The sequence below is a fragment of the Phacochoerus africanus genome, chromosome 10 (genome assembly GCF_016906955.1).
Source record: "Phacochoerus africanus isolate WHEZ1 chromosome 10, ROS_Pafr_v1, whole genome shotgun sequence".
NCBI classification, from domain to species: Eukaryota; Metazoa; Chordata; class Mammalia; order Artiodactyla; family Suidae; genus Phacochoerus; species Phacochoerus africanus.
Window position 1 is genome coordinate 128821573 of NC_062553.1, and position 24420 is coordinate 128845992.

Consider the following 24420-nt stretch of genomic DNA (forward strand, 5'->3'; position numbering starts at 1 on the left):
CTCAACAGCTTTTAATTTTTTTTCATTGCTTTATAAGTGCTGTAATTATATATTTTTTCTGAATACATGAACTATGCCAAAATGTCTGATTTCTAAATGTTTTAGGCCACCACAAATTCACAAATGAAATTCAATTTGACAGAAACAGTTTGAGTAATAGCGCAGCTTTCTCAGAGGAGCTTTTTTAAAAAACCTATTTCTCCTTCATTATAGAAAACATTTACTAGGAAAGAACAAAGGAGTCAAAATCCCCTTTACTTTGAGTACTTGAGGATGAATGTAAATCAATGTTTTAGAATAAACAAATACATTTAGAGCCTTACAACAGTGAATTAAGATGTATATTTGAATATTAAAAAGTCCCTGTACCACTTGCAATAATTCTTCTTTTATGTGGCCAAGGGAAAAATTAGTATGTAATTAAATGATTTCGAAAATCCCAGTTTTAGCAAGTTCTTAGTGACACGAAACCATCTGAAGTGTTGGGGAGGACACGGTAGTAGTTGAGAGATTTTTTTAATTGTTATTGAGGAGAAGGTATAAAATAACAAAAGGTTACAGCGCATTGGTAAATCATAATCACCTTAATTATTTATATTTTCTTTCTTCCATTCATTTAATGTGTTTTTCATGCCTTCTTTGTGTAAGACCTTATTCTGGTCTTTTGGGATGTTTCATTAAAAATAAATAAATAGGAGTTCCCGTCGTGGCGCAGTGGTTAACGAATCCGACTAGGAACCATGAGGTTGCGGGTTCGGTCCCTGGCCTTGCTCAGTGGGTTAAGGATCCGGTGTTGCAGTGAGCTGTGGTGTAGGTCGCAGACGCGGCTCGGAACCCACGTAGTTGTGGCTGTGGCGTAGGCTGGTGGCTACAGCTCCAATTAGACCCCTAGCCTGGGAATCTCCATATGCCGTGGCAGAGGCCCAAGAAATGGCAAAAAGACAAAAATAAATAAATAAATAAATAAATAAATAAATAACCCATGCCCTGAAGGGTCTTTTATTCTAAGATGGGGTGAGTCCAGCAACAAACAAGTAAATGAATATATAATATGTAAAATGGTGATAAGGGGTATGAACAAAAATAAATAAAGCAAAGTAAAGGGGATACAAGAGGATGAGGAAGTAGAATGGTCAGGGATGACCCAACAATAGAGTGAGAGTTGAGCAGAAAGCCAAAGGAAATTAGGGAGGATGACATGCAGAAATCTGGAGGAAAGGTAAAAGAGTTGTGTACCTCAATTTCCACATTTGCACAACGTAAGAATAATGTCTAACTTAGGGGTTCCTTGTGAAGATTAAATCAGACACCATGATGGCTAAAGTGGTACACCTCCCCCCAGCCCATCCCTGTGCCCCACATCCAGACTGACACATGCATTCCACCAGCTGCTGGTGTCAGCAATGAAAAGCTCTCTCTTCCTAGGACTTTGTTTCAGCTCTCAGCCAATGCTACCTGTCCAAGGTGGGTCACAAAACCTTCTCATGGCAGTCTGCATCCACCGGTCAATGTGGAAGTATAGAGAATGATTTCCTTGTCTCAATTTGGGACAAATATGAAGGACCTTCTCAGCCTGAGAGATCACTGCACATCAGTGCAACTTAGCCTTCTGCCCAAACCTGCTCTCTTTGTCCTCCTCCTCTCATGGGCATAATATGTGAGGGGCTGCTGGTAGGCTGGAAAAATCAGAGGACAGAAGTTCAGGCCTTACTGATTCTGTTATGAGCAAAGTTAGTAATAGAATTTTTTTGTTCATATGTTTGGTTGTTTTGTTTGTTTGTCTTGTGAAGACCAGATAACATATCTCAACAGCAGATGGAAATGAGAATCATGAATCTTCAAGGCAGATGGTCTTCCAGTAAGAGAGGTTTCAAGGCCTCCGTTGTCTTCATTTTTTGAACTTAATCTTTCAGTTTAAAACTCTAAAAAATCAGGGGAGTAATCATATCATCACACTATAAAAACATGGTTCACAACTTTGGCTGCAGGCTTGGCTTCTGGGAGGCTCACTGCTGCTCAAGGCTGCTGGCTGCCATGACTGAATCTCTCTGCTGAAGATGGCAATTTGAAGTGGTGGCTGGAGATCTTGAAAGCAGTCTTCACTAAAACGTCTCTCTCTTAGATATACAAACATCAAAACCTTCAATTGGCTGCTATCAGGTTGTTTGACAAATACCCATATTTTCATTTAAACACCATTTAATTTTTACTACTATGTGAAAGTGGCATTAAAAACCTAAGTTTTCAACTCAGTTGGAAAAATACAAGAGAGTTAAGTACTTTGCTAAATCTAGATTTTCTGATTCCAAGTTCTGTTTTCTTTCCACTTCATCCAATTTTCTGGGCCAAGTACTTCATATCTTCTATTTTATATCAAGAAACCATATATTTTGTGTTCACTTCCTTATTTTTTTTTTTTTTTTGTCTGTGCCAGCCGGATTTGGAGGATCTCAAGCCAGGGATTGAATCTGCGGCACAGCAGTGCCAAAACCGGATCCTTTATCTACTGAACCACCAGGGAACTACTGTGTTCATTTTTGATTCTAGACTTGAAGTCACCCCTAGAGATGGCCCTTAATAAATACTAGTTATCGCTGATGATGAGTGTGAAAGAGGGATTTGTTATTGAGGGTATTTACAATAAGTCTTACACACACAAAAATAATAATTCCCAAGTTTGGTTTTATAAATGTGTAGTTTCACATAATAGGTTTACATTAGCAAAATGCACATACATCATCACCAGAAATGACTACTTTCCCAAAAATATATGCAAGGTCCAATTCTTTACTCAATATCTCTACTCAAAAAACATAAAATCTAGGATACATATCCTGAAGTATAGCGATCAGGACGTTATAATCCTTCTTGCATAATAATAAGAATAACCTGAAATAAAAAAAAAACTTTGAAGTCTTTAAAGGCTATTCCTAAATTATTTAAAACTAATATTTCAACTTAACTCCAAGAAGAAGAGGTAAAAGCTGGCTGACATTAAACAATTCTATGTATGAAAGCAGAGAATTGTTAGATCAATTTGATCACAAGTGTTTTTATTCACTCCCTATTTTCTTATGACATATGCAGAATCCTAGGTTTGGAATCTGAACTATTATTCCACATAGCTGTTATCTTAACAAGAAATCTTTAACCAAATCTACACAACTAAAATAAATAATTCTATTGTTTCATTGGTTCTTTGTCAGTTAAATTAATTAAGCCAATAGGCAAAGTAATCATTCTGCGGAAGTTTCAATAGTCAGATCAAAATAGAAAATTCTATAAGTAATTTTTCAATTTAAAGTTCATGAGTTAATACCCAGAAAAAAATTAATTATCATTCTCTACTATTATCTACTCAGTATGCAGATTTATGTATGTGATATATATAAATATATATGTGATACATATACAAATACAGATTAATATACGTGATTTTTATGCTATTTATCAATGGATATTATATATTTTTAAATATTTCTTCCTAAAAATGACTATAAATGGAGGAGAGAAAATAGTGAGGCTTCTGAATATTGAAAGAGTATTCAGATTTTAAGCCTCTTTATTTTTTAAAAATGCCATAAATATTTTTTAAAAAAGCTTTAAATATCTGAAGAACTAGAATTATATGTAAAATCAGAGAACCATACATAAGGAAGGTAGGATTCAGTTCAACAGGAGAGAATTTTAATGACTACAACCATTTAATAAAAGTGCAAGGAACTATTAGTGAGATTTTTTTTTAGAAAGAAATATAAACATGAAATATATTTCCCACAAGAAAAGTGATTATGTAATTCATGATACACAGTAAACTCCCAATAAATTTTAACTTCCCAATTTCCCTATTCTTAAATATGAATTAATTTACTGAATAAATATTTGCTTTGACAAGTGTTAAAAAAGGAGAGGGAAAATGTTATAAAATGTTTTTGAGAATTATAGGTGAAATAGGCATACAAAGTCTGTTTTCAGGCATCAGAAAAAAAAGATCTGAACATCTAATAACATTCAAAACTAATTATGACATACAAGCTTATACCTAATCACTGCTTCTTTCTTTTCAGGCAGAGTTGTTTGCATTTCTCATTTTAATCTAGCCATCATTAATTAATTAGACTGATGTCTGCGTTCACTCCCTGAACTATATCAGAAAACAGTTGAGAAAACAAGTGTGGCACTTCCCTCACATCAGTTAAAAAGCCCATGTGACAGTTAATTTTTCTTCCTTAATCATGTGATATCATCTTGATTAGAAGAGAACCTTGCAATCCGCTCAGACAGATTGCATCTCTGGCCCCTTGTTCCTTCATGTCCACCACATTTAGTAGAAAGATGCACTTTGATTCCGGAATGAGCACACAGAAAACAAAATGAAAATGAAAATCACTGCTAATGACAATGCAACCAGGGTATTAATCTCTATACTCACAACCACCACTGCGCACAAAAAAGATTTTATGTTTCCTTAACTCCTATTATCTTGCGTTACCTTTCATGTCACCCTGAGTGCCAAGATATATGGATATTTTACAGGTTGACAGTTTGGTTAGGGACTGTCGAGAAAATGGGTTGGCTAGAAAATGGGTTGTTCATAAATTAGGCTGTGTGACTTCAGTATCTGATGAATTTTGCTATCTTACAAACAAGTATAATTATATATGTGTAATATGAGAAAAGCAAACAAATTGTCAGATAAAGAAAAATAGCGAAAATAGGCATAACTCATTGCTATGTTTTATAAGAGGTTTAACTGATAAGTTAGTAATTACTCATGGCAAAGTTTGTGACTTCATTATTTCAAATTTTTTAGAAGACAAAAACAAAATATCACACATAATAGAATAAATGAAATGAAACTTTAACTAAGTGCTGACAGAATAGTTTTAGCTTAGCAGCAAAGTGTTACAACAAAATAGGAATATAAAAAGTTTACCTTACATGTCAACAAAAAAGCAATATACAAACAGTACATAGTTTATATAGTACATATTTTGCATTCACATAATAATGAAAAGCACTGTTTTTTTTTCCATGTGAGCTATTTAACACTATAACCTAAAGCTACTGACTAAATTCATCTAAGCCATTTTAAATTAAGTGAACAATAATTCTAAAAGGCATATATTTTTATGTCACTATCTTGCTTAAAACCATCAATGACTCCTGAATTACTAAAACATTCTTATTATCTTAATGCATGACTCTCCCCATCTTCCCTCCGTTATCTACTGTAAGATCCCAGGTCGATTCCAACACTCCTGTCTTACAGAAAAGCTTCATACATTAAAGCAATTACTCATGAATTGTTCCCGATCTAAACTGTCATTCTTTTGAGCTCACTATGGGGCAAGGGATGCATTAAGAACCGTTACCCAAAATAAGAAACAGGGCAAGGAAGATGACTACATACTGAACCATTATTTAAAATACTCTCCCAAGATTCACTGAATTCTGTAGATCATACCATGGTTTAATTTTACTATTTACCACCAATTAAGGGCTCTGAAGCAATGAAGTTACATGGTAACTTGTGGATGCATATCCATTTGAGCTGCCCAGGCTTTTGCCTGGTAATGGATTTCTTCTCTGTAAGACATTGCCTGGTTTCAAATTCAATGTTGTAATATTATTCTAACATTCTTATATTAAATTGCTATAAATAAATACCTAGTTCCTCAAATGCTCTCTGAACCAATTTACCATTATGCAGGCTCTCTTAATGAATTAAGCCCTTGATTCCTGTCCAATCTACATTCGTAAAAAGTCATATTTTACTCTTTTGAAATTATACCAAGAGTTTTGGAGGACCCACTGAGACATTCAAGTGGACTTACATGCCAGAGCCAATTAAACTACATTGCTGGAGAAGTCACTTCACAGTCTATTTAGAGTCTAGGCATGACCCTTCTTGGCTCCTAAGTGACTTTCGCGTGGAAATAACACTTTACTATTGCTGACTTCCTGCTTTTCCGTGTTCTTTTTTTCTTCTTCTGATTTTACATAGTTTTGTTTGCATTTCGTTTTGCTCCTGGAAAATTCTGCTATCCTGTCTGTTTCTTTTCAAACTCCTGCTTAGGGCTGTGTTCCTTTCCACAATGAAACCACAAAATTGGTGAGTTTGTTTCTGACCTCAAACCACTATGCCAGTAACACCTGCGTGTGTAGTAAAGAAAGTGCTCTATGCCTTTAGCTAAGTTCCTTTCCACAGCCAGGATAGTAAGCAGTGGACTTAAGCCAGCCTTAACCACAAGGCCAAAAATACACATGTTTAGATGATTACGATTGTACACCAATAACTCTGTCTGTGGGTTATCGAATGCAATGGTCTAATAATTTGATGATCTTTACTGGTTGATGATGAGGATCTAGTCAACATCAGATGCGAAATAACAGAATCTGATTTATTATCTGATTTGCTATTTTGTTATTTTTGTCCATCTGTCCTCTGACTATTTGGGAGCTCAGAATAATTCAACTTATGAGCTCACTGAAAAGGAAAACAACTATGAAAGCCCTAGATATGCATAAATCAGAAATAGGGTTCTCAAAAAATATATAGTCTGAGAGTCTTAGAACTATATACTCAAATCTAGCTACTCTCTGGAGGCACAGAAACGTCACCAAATTTATAAGCACTACGATTGAAATTTCATGGAAAGGCAGGCTTGGTTTTCCAGACTCAGGAATGAAGAGCTTTTAAGAGATCTATTCCAATGTTTTTAGTGCATTTCCAGATAGAATTACTCAACACATTATGTTCCAGGAGGAAATACAATTCATTAATATTAATTCATACGAATGTAAATAAGTAGTCTATAATAGAAAACTCTATCCGCCTTCTTGCTAAGATCAATAATCTTACAAATATATTAATATATATTTAATAAACATATGGTTATATGTGTACAATACAAAGTAATGATAGAATAATCTTGAGAAAATACTGTTAACAGATTAAAGAGAACAATGTTAAAATAATCTCCAAATATTAGGATAAGGCCAAGAGAACGACTGCCCAATTTGCCAGATTCTTTTCTCAAACAGTGCAGGAGGGTTGCCTTTTCTCCACATCCTCTCCGGGATCTATTTTTTGCAGATTTTTTAATGATGGCCATTCTCACTGGTGTGAGATGATACCTCATTATAACCGAGATTTTTTTTTTTAATGTAAGACTTTCTTTTTTTAATATCTTACAACTCAGCTTCCAGAAGTGAAGAGGTCTCCTTTTCCTGGTCGCAGTTGCCCTTCAAACAGTGTGTAGCACTTATCCAGGGCACATAGCTAGTACTGGGTTCGACCGAAAATCACTTTGCTTGCCCATAAAGTCCATACACTATAATTATCTTTTGAATTTTTCTTCAATTTGGGCTGCTGCTATACCAACAGCAATTCTACTGTGGTTTTGTTAATGTGATTCTGTTTCAGTGAAAAAAAAGAAAAAAGTACTTTTAAATTAAGCTTTTATCTATTGCTTTAGTAAAAGAGGCTTGCTTTTTGAACCAGAACAATTTGGTATTTTCTGGTAAATGATTCCTATTTCTAAATGAATGTGGGAATTTTTAGCAAAGTCATAGTGTCAAAATCAGAAAATCACTTTGTGTCGTTGTTTTAATAGAGCAAAAGACAGTGTCTGTGAAACTCATTTGTATGGATCAGCTGTTCGAGTTCCTTAAAATTACCTAATGGTTGACTTATAACAACAAGGAGACAATCATGAAAAGCTGAAGATTTCAACATCTTTTATGTCCAAGCCCACTTCACTGAATCAAAAGACACAAAACAAAACTATACACTAAATAACAGTGGATATCTTTGAACTTCTGTAGTCAACAGACCTTACAGTCCTCCAGCTGCTTAACAGTATGTTTCCTTCAAGGAATTATAGTATCACTTTATAAAACTTAATAGTGTCCCAGCTCTCTTTTTGTTATGCAGGACATCCTAGAGAGATGAACGCTATTGGAAAAGAGCACGCATTAATAGTTCCTTTCTCTTATTCGAAATGTAAGCCCAGCATCTATGCTTCATTCTCTTTTTCCCAGCTCGAGGAACTTCCAGTGGACTGCTGGGTCAAGTTCAATCTTTAGGATGAGGGTACTCTGGCACCCACTGGACTCAGTGATAGTTTCTATATACTTTCATTATTATTATTAAAAATAAAAGGGAGCGAATCACTGTGATTCATGAACCATAGCTATGTGGCTGGTCTTCTTTTCACTTGAAATCGCTATTTGTATTAATGCATCCACATTTCTTTGGAACATAAATCTACAGACGATAATAGCATGCTGAGATAGACTGTCGCATCCCAACCAGCACCTAACACATCATATGAATTATCTGACAGCTGGTTACTCCCCTCCCTGTTCAAATTCATGTAGTTCAAATATTCAAGCTGAATACCCTACTGGTAGATGTATTCTTCCAAGAGAATGAAGAAAGAAGACAGACAAAAACAAGAAGTGGAGTATGTCCTAAAAGTTTCTCTCACAAATGTTTAACGATCTTAAGTTACACGGGACAGGCTGGTTCTGCTACTAAATATACTGCAGTTCAACATGTATTTTTAACTTGAAATAAATAAAGTACTCTAAAATTTTTTTCAACCCTTTTTTTTTGTTTGTTTTTGAAGTCACTGCCTATTACTATCTTGGATAACATTAAGATATAATGGAAGATACTTTTAAATGAGTAATTTATCCAAGTTATCATGTGAATGTCCACATAAATGTCCACAATGGTTAAACTTTTTATTTAAGAAAACAAAGAATAAAAATTAAATTTCTTTGTAAATAGCCCAGACACTTGTCTTAGGGCAGAGGCTTTTTTCCTAATTTCATAATCAAGAAAGAACTCGGTCAAGTAAACTTTCTAATAAAAGTATAATGTTAAACAGTAAAATATGCAAATCTTAAGTGTACTTCCCAATTAGTTTTTTCTTAAAGTTATAAATTGATTTTGAAAAATGTGTTCCTGCAAAATAAACAAATGAGAAGTCATGTAAATAGAAGATTATCCTTATAAAGCATTAATATATAAATAACTTGAGTATTTTAAGGACTTTTGTGGCTTAAAGGAGCCAACTCAAGTTATTGTCATGATAAACTATACTTTAAATGTGAGTTTAGCTCTTAAAATGTTTTCCTTTCTAAATGACTATTTCATTTCATTCTCTGGCTTTAATTCATTTTATTGATAAATATAAGTGTCATTTTTATCAATGAAGCACTTTAGAATGTATAAAGCCTTTTCACAGAAAATACAGTACTTGATCCTTGCAACAACTTTATGAGGTGTGTAGCATTATCAAGTGAAAGAGTTGAGACTAGAATTTGGTGTCATTTTCAAAATTGCTTGCTCCTTTTATCACACCAAACTTGATTATTTAAAAAACTAAAGTCATGCTTAACTGACATAAAAAGAATTTCCATTTTGTCCATTTTTCAACTTGAATCATGTTTCTGTGTTAGGAGAAAGAGTTTGCCTCCGGTTTTCAAACAATATGCTCTCATTCCAGACAAGTTTTACAAAGAGAAAAATTAAAAAGCATATTCTTCTAAAGTATTAAATATTGGATGGCACTAAAGCCATTTGGGGGGGAAAATGTGTGAAAAAGTATGAAAATATAAAGTTGTTTAGCAACTTACTAATTTACTATATTTTATTAAATTATTAATTTTTCTTATAATTTTGGGAACTGAGGTTATTTTATAGGTTCTTTTCCCTTCTGAAGTCATGCCAAAAATTCTTCCCTCCCCTTTGAGCAAGCTCACTGCACACCACAAGCTACTCTTGGGCCAGAGCCAGTCTGAGGCACAAACCACAGGACACTCTGAAGGAGACAAAGCAGAAACAGCAGCAAGAGGCCACAGAGTAAGACAGAAATGGGGTACATGTGCTTCTCTTGTAATTGCCAAGTATTCTGGAAGGTCAAATATATGCCGCTTGTACAACACCCACAACTCTTGCCATGATCTGTCTTTTGCTCAACTTAAGCTACCATTAATTTGAAACCAAACCAAAAAAATTAAAAATAAAAAAAACATAATCATCAGTGAGAGCAGTAAGGGTAGACTTAGTTATTGCAACATATTACATTTATTTTTAATAGGGAGGTCCTAGTTTAAATGATATAATTTCTGTTTCTTCAATATGACTTTAGAAACAGAGGGGGAGGATTGAGAATCATCAGAATACCTTTAAAGGAGGCTGAAATATATGTGTATAAAAACTGAATAGGATAGTAACATAGATGGAGGAAAAAAAGGAGAGGACCCATAAACTATTAGCACAAAAGTTAATTCTCTGCATATTTTTCCAGATCCACTGAAAAGTTTCAGTCCTCAGATTTTCAGCTCTTTCCTTATGCAAATAGCTTTTTCATTCTGTTTCCATAAATCTAATATATTGTGCTTTCAATGCCTATTGGTTTTGTCACATTTCTGATATATTAGAGATTCCCAGCCTTTTCACTTTAGAATCCACCTATGATTTCATCTACATCTTAAGTTTTCAGATAGAACACCTTAAAAAAAAAAGGACAAAACGGTCAAATACCAAATGCCAAGTAACCACTGTTTCGAGAGTGAGTATGAAGAATTAGCTTTTTACTAGGACTTCTTATGAAAAATAAAATCAGGACTTAGGCATTTATGGAATATAACTTCTTGGCAAATGCCCCTGTATGCTATCTAACTTGGAGTATGAAAATGGAGAGTTTTCATGTGGGTCAGAGGGTAAAAACTTCAAGTTATAAGATAAATAAGTTCTGAGGATGTAGTGTACAGCATGATGAGTATAATCAAAAAGGAACAAAAATGACAAGATGGTTCATATTGAGAAGGCTCCTGCTGTGTCAGTGAATTGATTATATACATTCAACCTTATCCAACACTCCGGGCCAGTGCCCACCAGATGCATAAAGGGGCTGACGAGCTGAGAAAACATTCAGCATCACTTCCTGCTTCATCTGTGCATCTTGACACCTGATAAAATTCGGATTCATGTGGAATCTCTCTTGAAAAAAAAATTCTGTTTTTCTCAGACACTAATCATTGGGTACTTAAAAAGAAAACAACTATCAAAAGCATTAAAATCATACTTCGGTGAGAGAATTATAAATGTACACAATAAAGAGCCTAACAGATGGAAATAAACCAAAAAAGGTAATTTGGCTGTTTCCAGTTGAATGTAACAAGCTAAGAACGATAGAAGGTACAAACAAATGGTGAATTTCAGAGCAAACTTTTAGCACTCGTAAAATGATCACTGAATTAAATTACAAAAATGACAAAAGTACAGGTACTCAAAATTAGGACCGACTAAAGAAAATATTACCACATAGAAAGTGTGAAATGTATACGCATGATGCGTTTGTAAATCACACTTTCTTATCCTGACACTGCAAATATTTTGGTTTGTGAGATAATTATGTACCTTTGTCTTGATCTTTAAATTATTTTAAAAATTATAATAATATATTAAGTATATGTTATTAAACATATTAAAGTAAAATAATAAAATCTTTTCATAAGCTGACTGTAATGTATAACATTAGATATAGTTCTACTACAATAACATATGTTTGACATTGGAAAACAAAATTTGTTTTCCTTTTTAATTTACTAAAGTTAATTTATGTCTTTAAATTTCAAACTAATAGAATAACACTAAAAAGAATAAATTTTTCTTCACTGTGTTAACTAGAATATTGTAAAAACTTCCAATTCCCTCAGAAAAGACAGTAATTTTACTCAAGGTCAATTCTGTGTTACCGACTGTGCAGATGTTCAGATGGTCAGAGATTTGTCATGGATCCTGAATCAATAAGTAAGTATTCTCTCTTATGCTATGAAAGCTGTGTTAGCTCATGGGGTTACCTAAACAAGGCAGAAAATGGTTTTCATCTTAACGGAAAATTGAGATAAACTGATCCAATTAAAAAGAAAACTGTTGTTTTTGCATTCTGATCCCAAGAGTAAAAGGAAAATAATTTATAATTTTTACTTTCAGAGGGATATACACTATCTAATGGGTATCCTAGGTACGGTTCTTAACAAAGCTCTTAATACGTTCTAATATCACTATTGTTACAATGGGTTTGCTTATTGCTACACCCTGAATGTCTGTGTGCCCCCAAATGCATATGTTTAAATTCTAATTCCTAAAGACAACGGTACTGGAAGGGAGGACCTGCTTAGGTCATGAAGGTGGACCCCTCGTGAAGGGGATTCGTGCCTGCATAAAAGAAGCTGCAGAGAGATCCCCAACCCTTCCACATTTGGACACAGCCAGAAGGTGGTGGCTACGACTCAGGAACCAGGCGGCCACCTGGACTTGGACTTCCCAGCCTCTAGAACTGTGAGAAATAAATTCCTGTCATTTATAAGCTACCCAGTCTGGGGTACTTTGTCATAGCAGCTTGAACAAACTAAGACATTTATATTAAATTTTAATAATATAATCACAGGGGGGGAAATTAGGTGCCATTTACACTTACATGTGAACTGTATGAAGAGAAATTATAATAATTAGAACACTGTGACTTTAATTACAACTGATCTTCAAGTCATTCAAGACAAAGTGAGTTAACTGTGAATAAGCTATTCATAGCACTGTGCACCAAACATACAAACTGTGACATCTTATAAATAAAAATTACTCATCCCAAACACTAGAAAGAAAAACAAGAATGGAATATTTATCCAACTCTTCCCTTTTCAAAGGTAATTCTGGGAGTTCCCGTCATGGCACAGCAGAAATGAATCTGACTAGGAACCATGAGGATGCAGGTTTGATCCATGGCCTCGCTCAGTGGGTTAAGGATCCGGCATTGCCATGAGGGTTGCAGACGTGGCGCGGATCTGGCGTTGCTGTGGCTCTGGTGTAGGTCGGCAATTGTAGCTCTGATTAGACCCCTGGCCCTGGCATGGGAACTTCCATATGCTGCAGGTACGGCTCTAAAAAGCAAAAAGCAAAAAAAAAAAAAAAAAAGGCAATCTGAATCTGAGGTTTATAAAAAATGGAGTAGATAAAATATGCAGAGACTTTTAAAATATTACCTTATAGACATATTTGACTTGGGACTCATATTTTTGATGGATTCCCCAATAATCCAAAACAATTGACACTTTCTTGTCATCTTTGTTTGGTCAGTCCGTAATTATTGTATTGATATGATCCTGGAACCCATTCCATAAGGACAATTATCCTAAAATGGTGTATCTATTGTAACAATACCAAAGTTGGCATGGCCTTACTCAGGTGCTTGGCACCAAAAGTCAGAGTTTTATTAAACAGTGCATCATAGAAACATCTGTACATTTGTATAATAAGTTAAAATGTCCAAAAATATACATTAACACAGCACAAGCAATGACTATACCAAAGACCTTACCTTTGGTAAGAAGTATGTATATGAACATATGTTATAGCCTAATTAGCAATTTTACCTTATATTCACCCATATTTATTGTGCACCAGGCACTTTCCTAAGTGCTATAAGAAATGCTAAGGAGTTGCACTGTGGCACAGCAGGTTAAGAATCTGAATGCAGCAGTTTGGGTCACTGCACAGATGCAAGTTTGATTCCCTAGCCTCCTGCTGTGAGTTAAAGGATCCACCATTGCTGTAGCTGTGGTGTAGGTCACACCTGTGGCTCAGATTCAACCCCTGGCCCAGGAACTTCCATATGCCATGGGCGCAACCTGTAGAAACTGAAAAAGAATGCTAAATGTATACAAAATTTCTTCGATTTGAAAGACTGAATAAAATCTGATAGGTAAAATGAGATATATTCAAATAACTAAGTGGTGGGTGCCACATACATGATACAACATAGAAGAACAATTAATAGGAAAAGTATCATTATTACCTAGAAAAATCAATAGAGGCATTATGGATTAGGGCTATTCATCTAAAATTAATATACTACTTCTCAACAAATGTAATTACATGTTTAATGAGAGAACTTGTGATTTTCCCTTCTTAAAATTTATAGGGATAGAGGAGAATGATTTGTATGTCTCCTTTTCCTTAACTATATTAACGACTTCCTGTTCTCATTAATCGTCCTTGCAGCATGCAGTGATATTCACTTTAATTCCATCCACAATGACTTAGATCAGAAGCTGAGATCATTATTTTAACCCTCAACACTCCATGAACAATTTTACATATTTCAAAGTCCTATTTAGGATTTCAGCATTAAAAGGATAAATTTATTGAATCAGCGCTTCTAATCATATTTCCTTTGCTCTTAATTTTGAGCTGGAATAACTTTCAAGCCACGAAATGGAAGCATGAAAATGCATTTACTAAAGAAGGCCAGGAGAGCAATTTTGCCTCATTAATGGCAGAAGTGAGGTGTTTGGGAAGTGATTCTTTAAACATGAATTTGGTACTTTCTTCTTTACTGCCCTGATACCACTTAGTGTTCCTGCTCAGCACTAGCATCTGGGCCTCGGTGTTAGAAATTAGCCAAAGATACTAATTACGTCTGTAATTAATCGTGTCAATTGAGCTTGTGAGCTAAAGTATACGTGTATTAGGGACTACAGAAGCTCATGTGCCCCTTTTTAATCCTTTTAAACTTCTGATATCAATGGGCACAGTCTGAATCAAGCACGCTTACTCATTCTGAATGTTTTAAATTGGGCAAAATGGTTAAATCTGGTGTATTGATAAGATTAGGTTAATGCCTCACAATCTGGAACTCTAAAATCCTCAAGGGCTTCCTCTTTGATCTTTGCATCTCTGAGTAGGTTCTCAATACATATTTATGGAAAGAAACTGTGAACGGATTGACGAATGGATGAATGAATAAAGGAAATGCTAACGAAGGAGAAAACATTAGGCCCAGGAGGAAATGCGAATGCATGGCTAAGCGCTTGGCTACTTAACACGGGACTCAATTAGTCTTAGATTAATCAACCTTTGTCAATAATATTTCAATTCTGGATTTCAACACATCAAAGACTTAACACATGACATCAGATGCTAATGATATGCGAGATACTATTTTTTTCTTAAATATAAATCTGGTCTGTTCTTCTAGCAAAGAAGTCTTACAGCTCATGTTTTTACTATGCTATTCACAGTTTCCACACAAAGGCAGCAGGATGCCAAACTGCAAATGAGAGAAATTATGCTGTGTCATAGTAAAAGTGGCCATAAGTGAATGCTGTCAGAATCGCTTAGCACAAATAGTGCAAGGCAACATTGTGGATGCATTTGCTGAGTAATCTAAAGCTAGCTCAACGTTCCAGACCAGCTTTTTAATGTAATAAGAATAAATATCTCCAAATACAGTAGGAATCCCAGATATGGAGTCAAATAAAGATAATTTGGAGAGCACATCTCAAAGAACAAAACTGTGGTGAGAATGAATCTTTGAAACTGATTTCAAAGACATCTTTCTCAACCAGAATGACCAGCACAGTGCGAGGCATAAAGTCAAGGTCCATCAATGACTGTAGCCAAAAGGGAAGCCGGAGGAAGGAGGAAATGTCTGCTAATTAACTGAGATACAAGAAACTCCTTGGGAACATGACAGTCACCAGTGCCCAAGAAATACATCGGGGCTACACCCCCCAAGCCCACGGAAGAGACGACTTTCTGGCCCCTCCGTGGTTAGTCTGGGCCAAGTGATTAGACCTGCCCAAAGAATTGTGAGAGGAAATAAAATGAGTCTCTCACAGGTCAGAGCATTTATTAATGGGACGAGGCCTCCAGGAATCTCTTTACCACAGTGAAAGGCAGTGTTTGCAATGGTCGCTGCTTCAACAGCCTGATCACAGAAGAAGGAGACAATGAAGGGAACTCCAGACCTTCCACAGTGAACATGTAGCCTGAGTGAGAACTCTATCTGTATTGTAAAGTCACTACGGTTTGGAGGTAATTTGTTCTTCCACAGGCTAGCTCATCTTTCCTCATACCTCCAGAGACTTTCCTGCCTGTAGGGATGCCAGGTGCTATATACTGTTTAATACATATCCATCTGTCCTCAGGTTAATATTTGTTTTAGAGCAGAGTGATCTTGTCAATATGTGGAGTCAGACTTCACTGGGTAAAGCTCTAGAAGAAACCAAGACAAATCCTTACACGTAATCATTTCCACACCATAATCTGGTGTTTAAGAGTCTATTTCTAGAAATGTTTTTTTTTTAAATGTCTGAAGATGTGGTATATATACACAATGGAATACTACTCAGCCATAGAAAAGAATGACATAATGCCATTTGCAGCAACATGGATGGAACTAGAGAATCTCATACTGAGTGAAATGAGCCACAAAGACAAAGACAAATACCATATGATATCACTTATAACTGGAATCTAATATCCAGCACAAATGAATATCTCCTCAGAAAAGAAAATCATGGACTTGGAGAAGAGACTTGTGGCTGCCTGATGGGAGGGGGAGGGAGTGGGAGGGATCGGGAGCTTGGGCTTATCAGACACAGCTTAGAATAGATTTACAAGGAGATCCTGCTGAATAGTATTGAGAACCTTGTCTAGATACTCAGGCTGCAGCAGAACAAAGGGTGGGGAAAAAAATGTAATTGTAATGTATGCATGTAAGGATAACTTGATCCCCTTACTGTACAGTGGGAAAATAAAATAAAAAAATAAATAAAATAAAAATGTTTGGACCATCCTAATGAACGTATCAAGAAAGTTACTCAGGAAAATTGAGCCGTCTTTATTTAAAGCAGTCTGAAGATTATAGAATAAATGAGAATGTTTATCAAATTGTTACAGGTGTATTTGGTTTCTTGTAATAAATTCAAGCAAAGTCCAACTCTTCTGAGTTCAAAGAGTTAATATATTCTGCCCTTTCCCTTTCATGCTGAATTTCCCCCAAAGTACACAAAAACACTAGAATTGTGGTCTATCTCACCTATGAGGGAATATTTTTGGTCATTCATAGGAACCCTCAGCATCTTAATAAATAAAGCCATATCCCATTGGTAGAGTTAAATACCATGAACTAGATGAACTATTCTAGTTCCCTTTAAATATAAATATCTTCTTTTGTCATCAAGCTCCTTTTTTAATATCTCTCAGTAAAGACATTGATACTGTTCATTCATATATCAAGAAATATTTCCATATTTTAAGTCCATAATATGTACTAAATTTTCTTTTTTGTACCCCTCACAAACAGCTGTAGTTTAGACTCAGAGAAAGCACAGATTCTCTTAAATGTATTAACCTCATTATAAAGAAATAATTTAACAGAAATGAAAAACTAACATTAAATCTGTTACATTTCCCATCAAAGCATGCAGGATTTAAAGTTAGACAGCAAGGGTCCAAATATAAATCCTATCTCTACCACTTACTATCTGTGTTTTGGGGCAAGTTGCTTATCTTCTTAGTGTCCTATTTTCCTCTTTTGCAAAATGTGATCAGTAACAGAATCACTGGGTTTATATTATTGTGACAAATGAATGTGACAATATACGTGAAACATTAAAAGTAGGCCTTTAGTTCACATAAGCATTAAAAAAATTACATGTTACTGGAATTCCTGCTGTGGCACAACAGGATTGGCAGCATCCTGGGACACAGGTTTGATTCCCAGCCCCAGACGGTGGGTTAAAGAGCCTTCCTTGCTGTAGCTGTGGCTCAGGTTGCAATTACAGCTTGGATCTGATTCCTGGCTCTAGAAATCCATATGCTCCAGGGCAGCCAAAAAAGAAAAACAAAAAACAAAAAACAAAAAAACAACATGTTACTACTATTGCTCTAAAAGAAAGGAACTGAATCATGAATGCATTCTTAAAGGCATATTATTTGTCTGAATTATTTTCGAAGAGGAATATAGAAAAACGTGTTACTTTTCACATATAAAGATATAATTTCATAAATATATGTCACTTGTCTCACATATGGAAAAACTTGCCTAAAAAAAAAATCCCAGCATTTCTCCCTTATATTGCTATAAGTTAACATATTGTATGAATGTTAACTTGACTATTAAACTGTAAATTAAAGACTGAGATATTAGCTGCAAAATCCTAAGGGGGGAAAATCAAGTCATGGGGTAATTTTTGAGAGGCTTTATGTGGACATTCAAGTGCAAAGGTATTTATTTAAGGACTTACCTGTGACTCCTGTGAACATCTAAGTTTGTGTTCTAATATCCAAAGCCTTTCACCATGGTAATAGTGTAGTCAATGGTGCAATCCTGCCATCTAGTGGAGGGTCTGCATATTTCAGGGACACTTTTGAAAATTTATAAAGAGCCTCAAATAAGTCACAAAATCACACTTTTATGCCTGACATTTAAAATTTTAAATCTTGAAAGTGTATCTGAGAAGAGGACTGATTTTGTGATGTTATGAGGAGAATTATATATAAGTATGAAAAACACAAGATATAAAAAAATACATAAAAGGCCCAACTTTCAACAAGTGTAAAAAATAGTGCTTGATTATTAATATAAATACCTCTCTATAAAGAATAACAGAAATATCATGAAGAGAAATATTCATGATAATGCATTGGCCATAACTTTTCATGCTGCATAAACTGGAAATGTTTTTTAACATGTCCTTGCATTTAGACCAAAAAACATTAATTGCAATAATAATTTCAATGTAGTAAAGAACAAATATACAAATGAAATACAATATAATGTAGAATATGTTTATGTACCCAATATAAATAGACTCATACATAATCATTTTTTAGCGTAAGAAAAACAAGAAACCCATAATTATTTGCTGTTTTGTAGATACTGATCAGCCCAATGTTAAAAACTGGCCAAGAAGACCTAGTGGCTAGAACCTCTAACTTCAAACACAATAGTTTTGCTATCACTTAGTGTTGCCTCAGTAACTTAAGGTGTCTTCACATTACAATTGTAAGAACTAGATGGCCTGATATTGTCATTTGAAGCATCATTATCTAAAATATATATAATATGGAACATTATAGAGGATAATGTGAGAAAAAGAATATATGTGTGTGTATATATATATATATATATATATATATATATAACTGGTAACTCTGCTGTACAGTAGAAATTGACAGAATACTCTAAGTCAACTATAATGGAAAAAATTAAAATCTTAAAAAAATACAATATATATAGATATAAGTGATTTAGTTTTGAGCATTTTTCACATACGGCCATGAATAGTTAGGTAGGTAGCCAGATCCTTTTAAAGACAGACTGCTAACTACTAGGAATCAAAGACACTGGTGACAAGGGACACATCTGTGAAAAAGGGAGCAAAGTGAATGCAAAAGGCAAACCTGTCCTAATATTTATGAGACCTGAGGCCCCATGGATCTCCTGGGCTGCAGTCTAGTCGTCATCTTTTTCTCCCCCGCTATATCTTCCCCTATGAGGGAGCTAATACAAGTGGCTTTAAGACACCCCGCCCACAGGTGCAAGCTCAGACCCTATCCTCCTACACACACCCCATCGCTTCCCACGTCTTCAGGCTTCCACAGTGTGGACAAGAACCTGGAATTCTGGCCTCCTGGAATGTGTAAAGCTTTGCGTGGGCATTTCGCCTTGATCCCCAAGGACCCTCATCTTCTGTGGAGGGGGGGGGGACCTACAGGACAGCCAGAGTCGAGTCCACTAAGGGCCTATGGGTGTGGCACAGCTATGGTTTACAACAAGACAATTTTCAGAGTCGTTAGAGAGTGGAGGAAAGGTGTGAAGTGATGGTATGGTATCCTCATGATCAGCATTTTCCTTAGCTTGTGTATCCCAAGGTCTTGATCCAGAAAGGTTAATATCAAACCTTTCATGGAAGCAAGGGAGACAGTTTTAAGGGTGGCTACCCTGCTGTGCTTCTCTCCGTCGTGTCTTAAATGAAAACTTAGCCTCTCTAACTTGTGATGTCAACTATGCAGACCAATTTTCCTTTCAAAAGATAGTATCTTCAATAAGTGATGCTGGGAAAACAGGACAGCCACAGGTGAAAGAATGAAGTTATACCATTCTCTAACACCATGCACAAAACAGACTCGGATCAAACACCTAAATGTAAGACCAGATACTATAAAACTCCTAGAAAAAAACAGGCAGAACACTCTTTGACATACTTCATAGAAATGTTTTTTTTTAACCCAATGTCCTAGAGTGATGGAAATAAAAACAAAAATAAGCAAATGGGACTAGTTAAATTTAAAAGCTTTTGCACAGCAAAGGAAACCATTAAAAATGAATATATATATATATATATATATATATATATATATATACACATACATATATATATATATTTCTAGTGGAATATTACTCAGCCATAAAAATGAATTAAATAATGCCATTTTCAGCCACATGGATGGACCTAGAGATTATCGTATTAAGTGAACGCAGACAGAAAAAGACAAATATCATATGATATCACTTATATGTAGAATCTGCAAAAAATGATACAAATTAACTTATTCATAAAACGGAGACTCATAGACATGTGAGAAACAAACTTATGGTTACCCAAGTGGATAGCAAGGGGTGGGTGGATAAACTAGGAGTTCAAGATTAACAAATACACACTATTTATATAAAAGAGATAAACAACAAGGACCTATTTTATACTTCAGAGAACTGTATTCCATATTTTGTAATAACCTATAAAGGAAAGGAATCTGAAAAAGAATATATGAATTATATATGTGTGTGTTTATGTATAAGAATCACCTTGCTACATACTTGAAACTAGCACAGCATTGTAAATTAACCATACTTTGATTTAAAAAAATGCACTGGGAACTGTGTCTAGTCATTTATGATGGAGCCTGATAATGTGAGAAAATAGAATGTGTACATGGAACTGGGTCACCATGCTGTACAGTAGGAAAAAAATGTATTGGGGAAATAACTTTTCCAAAAATAAATAAAATAAAAAAGATTTTAAAAAGAAATATAACAACAAAAAAATGAGGTATATATATTCTTAAGTCTGTTTTCATTTTGCAAGGGGCATAAACACGTCAGTAACAGAAAGGACTATTTTGTTATACGCAGGCATATGTATATACTTACCATGCTGTTCATTTTTGAAGATGATGAACCCGCTCTTTGCTTTCTTAGACTGTTAACTTCCTCAACATTTCCATCTTTTGGTTTCAAAATCATCCTGCTACTCCCCGCAGTTCCTTCTGATGAGGAGCGCAGTCGCCTCTCTATAAATCTCCCTTCACGGTACGGACTGAGGCTGCTGGCAAGAACTATTCAAAAAAACAAAGAAATAAAAATTAATATAAATACTTAGTGTAGTTTTTATAAATGCTCCATCGAGATCAAGTGGGTAACTCTTAGTGCCATTCAAAAATTCTCAATCACAGAAAACTTTCTGAAATAAAGTTTCTGAAACTAAAGTGGTACTTTATACCTCATATAAATCAAATAAGCAAATCCTCTCCTTATTACCTTCAAAGTGTAAACAGAATCAGCTCCCGTCCCACTAGCTTCCCCATTAATATCTTGGCACAAACTCTAGCAATTCTTGCCTGGTTTACTGCAATGCTTCCTAAGAGTCTCCTGCCTCTGCCTTCTACCACCTGCCTCTCCTCAATCAACACATAAATTATTTCTACATGGTTACCAGAATGATACACTTAAAACGTGAGATTGATCACAATTGCTCAGTCATAAAGCTGATGCTTTTCCAGTGGCTTACCTGGTTCCTCATGATATGACCCCACACTGGGGGCCTCCCCATCACTCACCTGTTCATCTCTCTAACCTCATTTCTACTAACCTCATTTCTACTGCTTTCCCCACCTCATTCACTCTGTGTCTAGCACACTGGACCTCTTGCTGTTTCTAGAACATCACGAGCATGCAGCAGCCCCAGCATTTTTACCCCAAGGCCGTTGCTCTGATATGCTCCTCTCAAATATCTGCATGGCTTACTCCCTAATTTTTGCTAATATGGTACCTTGAGGAATACCCTCTTCACCACACTTAAAAATGCAAACTACAAACAAGGAACTACCATAAAGGGAAATTAAGAAAACAATCCTATTTACAATTGCATCACAAAGAATAAAAACAATTAGGAATAAATTTAACCCAGGAGGTGAAAAATCTCTATACTGAAAACTATAAAAGCTACTGATTGTAAGAAAATGAAGATAATACAAACAAATACAAGATATTTTATGCTCACAAATTGGAATAATAAATATTGTTTAAGAGTTCTCACTGCCAGCAGAATCTACAGATTCAATGTAATCCCTATCAAAATTACTACGACCTTTTTCATAGAATCAGAAAAAAAAGCCAGAAATCTGTATGCAACAACAGAAGGCCCCAAATAGCCTAAGCAATCTTGAGAAAGAAAAGCAAAACTGGAGGCATCACACCTCCTGATTTCAAACTATATCACAACACTATAGTAATCAAAATACCATGGCACTAGGATTAAAAAAGACACATAGGTCAATGGAATAGAACAGAGAGCCAAGAAATAAACCATACATAGGTGTTTCCTTGTGGTGCAGTGGGTTAAGGATCCAGCATTGTTACTGCTGGGGCTCTGCTCTGGTTACAGCTGTGGCATGGGTTTGATCCCTGGCCTGGAAACTTCCACATGCCATGGGTATGGCCAAAAAGGGGGGAAAAAAGTCTCTTCTACAGGTGGTATTGAGAAAACTGGACAGTTGTGTGCAAAAGGATGAAACTGGGATGTTATTTTATACCACACACCAAAATCAACTTGAAATGGATTAACGACTTGAAAGTTAAGATCAGAAAATGTGGAGTTCCCGTCATGGCTCAGGAGAAATGAATCTGACTAGCATCTATGAGGACACATGTTCTATTCCTGGCCCTGCTCAGTGGGTTAAGGATCCGGCAATGCCGTGAGCTATGGTGTACATCGCATATGCGGTTTGGAGCTGGTGCTGGTGTTGCTGTGGCTGTGGCACAGGCCAGCAGCTATAGCTCTGATTTGACCCCTAGCCTGGTAACCTCCATAAACCACAGGTGAGGCCCTAAAAAGATTTAAAAAAAAAAGATCAGAAAATGTAAACCTCCTAGAAGTAAACATGTGGTTGAAGTTTTTGGCAATGACCTTAAATGACCTTAGGAATGATTTTTTTGGATCTGATATCAAAAGCAAAAGAAACAAAAGCAAAAATAAACAAGTAGGACTGCTTCAAGCTAAAAAGCTTCTGCACAAAAAATCAAACAATTACAAAAATGAAGACAACCTATTGAATAGAAGAAAATATTTGCAAACCATAACCCTACAAGGGGTTTAATATATGAAGTATATGAGAAATTTACACAACTCAATCGCAAAAAAAAAAAAACTTAAAATTTAAAATGTGCAAAGGGTCTAAACAAACAATTTTTTTTTCCCAACTAAAATATACAAATGGTCAACAGGTACATGAGAAGGAGCTCAGCATCCCTAATCGTTCAGGAAATGCAAATCAAAATCACAATGAGATATTACCTCAGCTTTCATAGGATGGTTATCATCAAAAAGTCAACAAAGAGCAAATGTTGTTAAGGACGTGGAAGAAAGGGAACATCTGTGCACTATCCATGGGAATGGAAAACTGGTGCAGTCACTTTGGAAAACAGTATGGAGTAAAATTAAAAACAGAGCTACCATATGATCCACCAATCTCACTTCTGGGTATACCTTCAGAGGCAACAGAATCACTGTCTTAAAGAGGTATCTGCATGCTCATGTTCACAGCAGCAGTAGGCACACAGCAGAGGTATGGATACAATCTAAGTAGGGAAAACAGACGAATGGATAAAGAAGATGTAATATCTACACGCAGTGGAATATTACTCATCCTTAAAAAAGAAGGAAATCCTACCATCCATGACAACATGAATGAATCTCCAAGCATGCTAAGTGAAACAAACCAGAGAGAGAAGGACCAGCACTGCAAGGAATCATTTATATATGGAATCTTTTTTAAAAAATTTAACAGAAACAGAGTAGACAGGTGGTTGCCAGAGGCTGGGAGGTGGGGGAAATAGAAGTTGGTAAAAGGGTACACACTTTCAAGTAAGAAGATAAATAGGATCTGAGGATCTAGTGTATAAAAAGATGACTATAGCTGATAACACTGTACTGCATGATTGAAATTTGCTAAGAGAGTAGAACTTAAGTTTCTCAAAAAAAAAAAGGGTAAAAATGTAAGGTAATAGATATGTTAATTAACTAGATGGGGAGGATCCATGCACAATGTATCCATCTATCAAACCATCACTCTGTTCACTTTAAATATACAATCTTATTTGTCAATTATACCACAATATGTAAGGTATAATCCACGCCCTACTTCCCAATCCTTTATTGTGCTTTATACTCATCCTCAGCGGTTCTATCTGACATTGATTTATTTTTATGTTAATTGCATGAATATTCCCAGTGGAAAGTAAGCTTCATGAAGGGAGGAATTTATACCTA

At 35.4% G+C, this 24420-nt stretch overlaps 1 protein-coding gene across 2 annotated transcripts in view; it reads right to left on the reverse strand.

The window, feature by feature from the left end:
* CCSER1 (coiled-coil serine rich protein 1) overlaps positions 1–24420 on the reverse strand; it is an 823961-nt gene that overhangs the window by 647258 nt on the left and 152283 nt on the right. For both annotated transcript variants that reach the window (XM_047798060.1, XM_047798062.1), the window contains exon 3: positions 21024–21208. In XM_047798060.1, coding sequence (XP_047654016.1) covers positions 21024–21208 — 185 coding nt within the window. The remainder of the gene's footprint in view (positions 1–21023; positions 21209–24420) is intronic.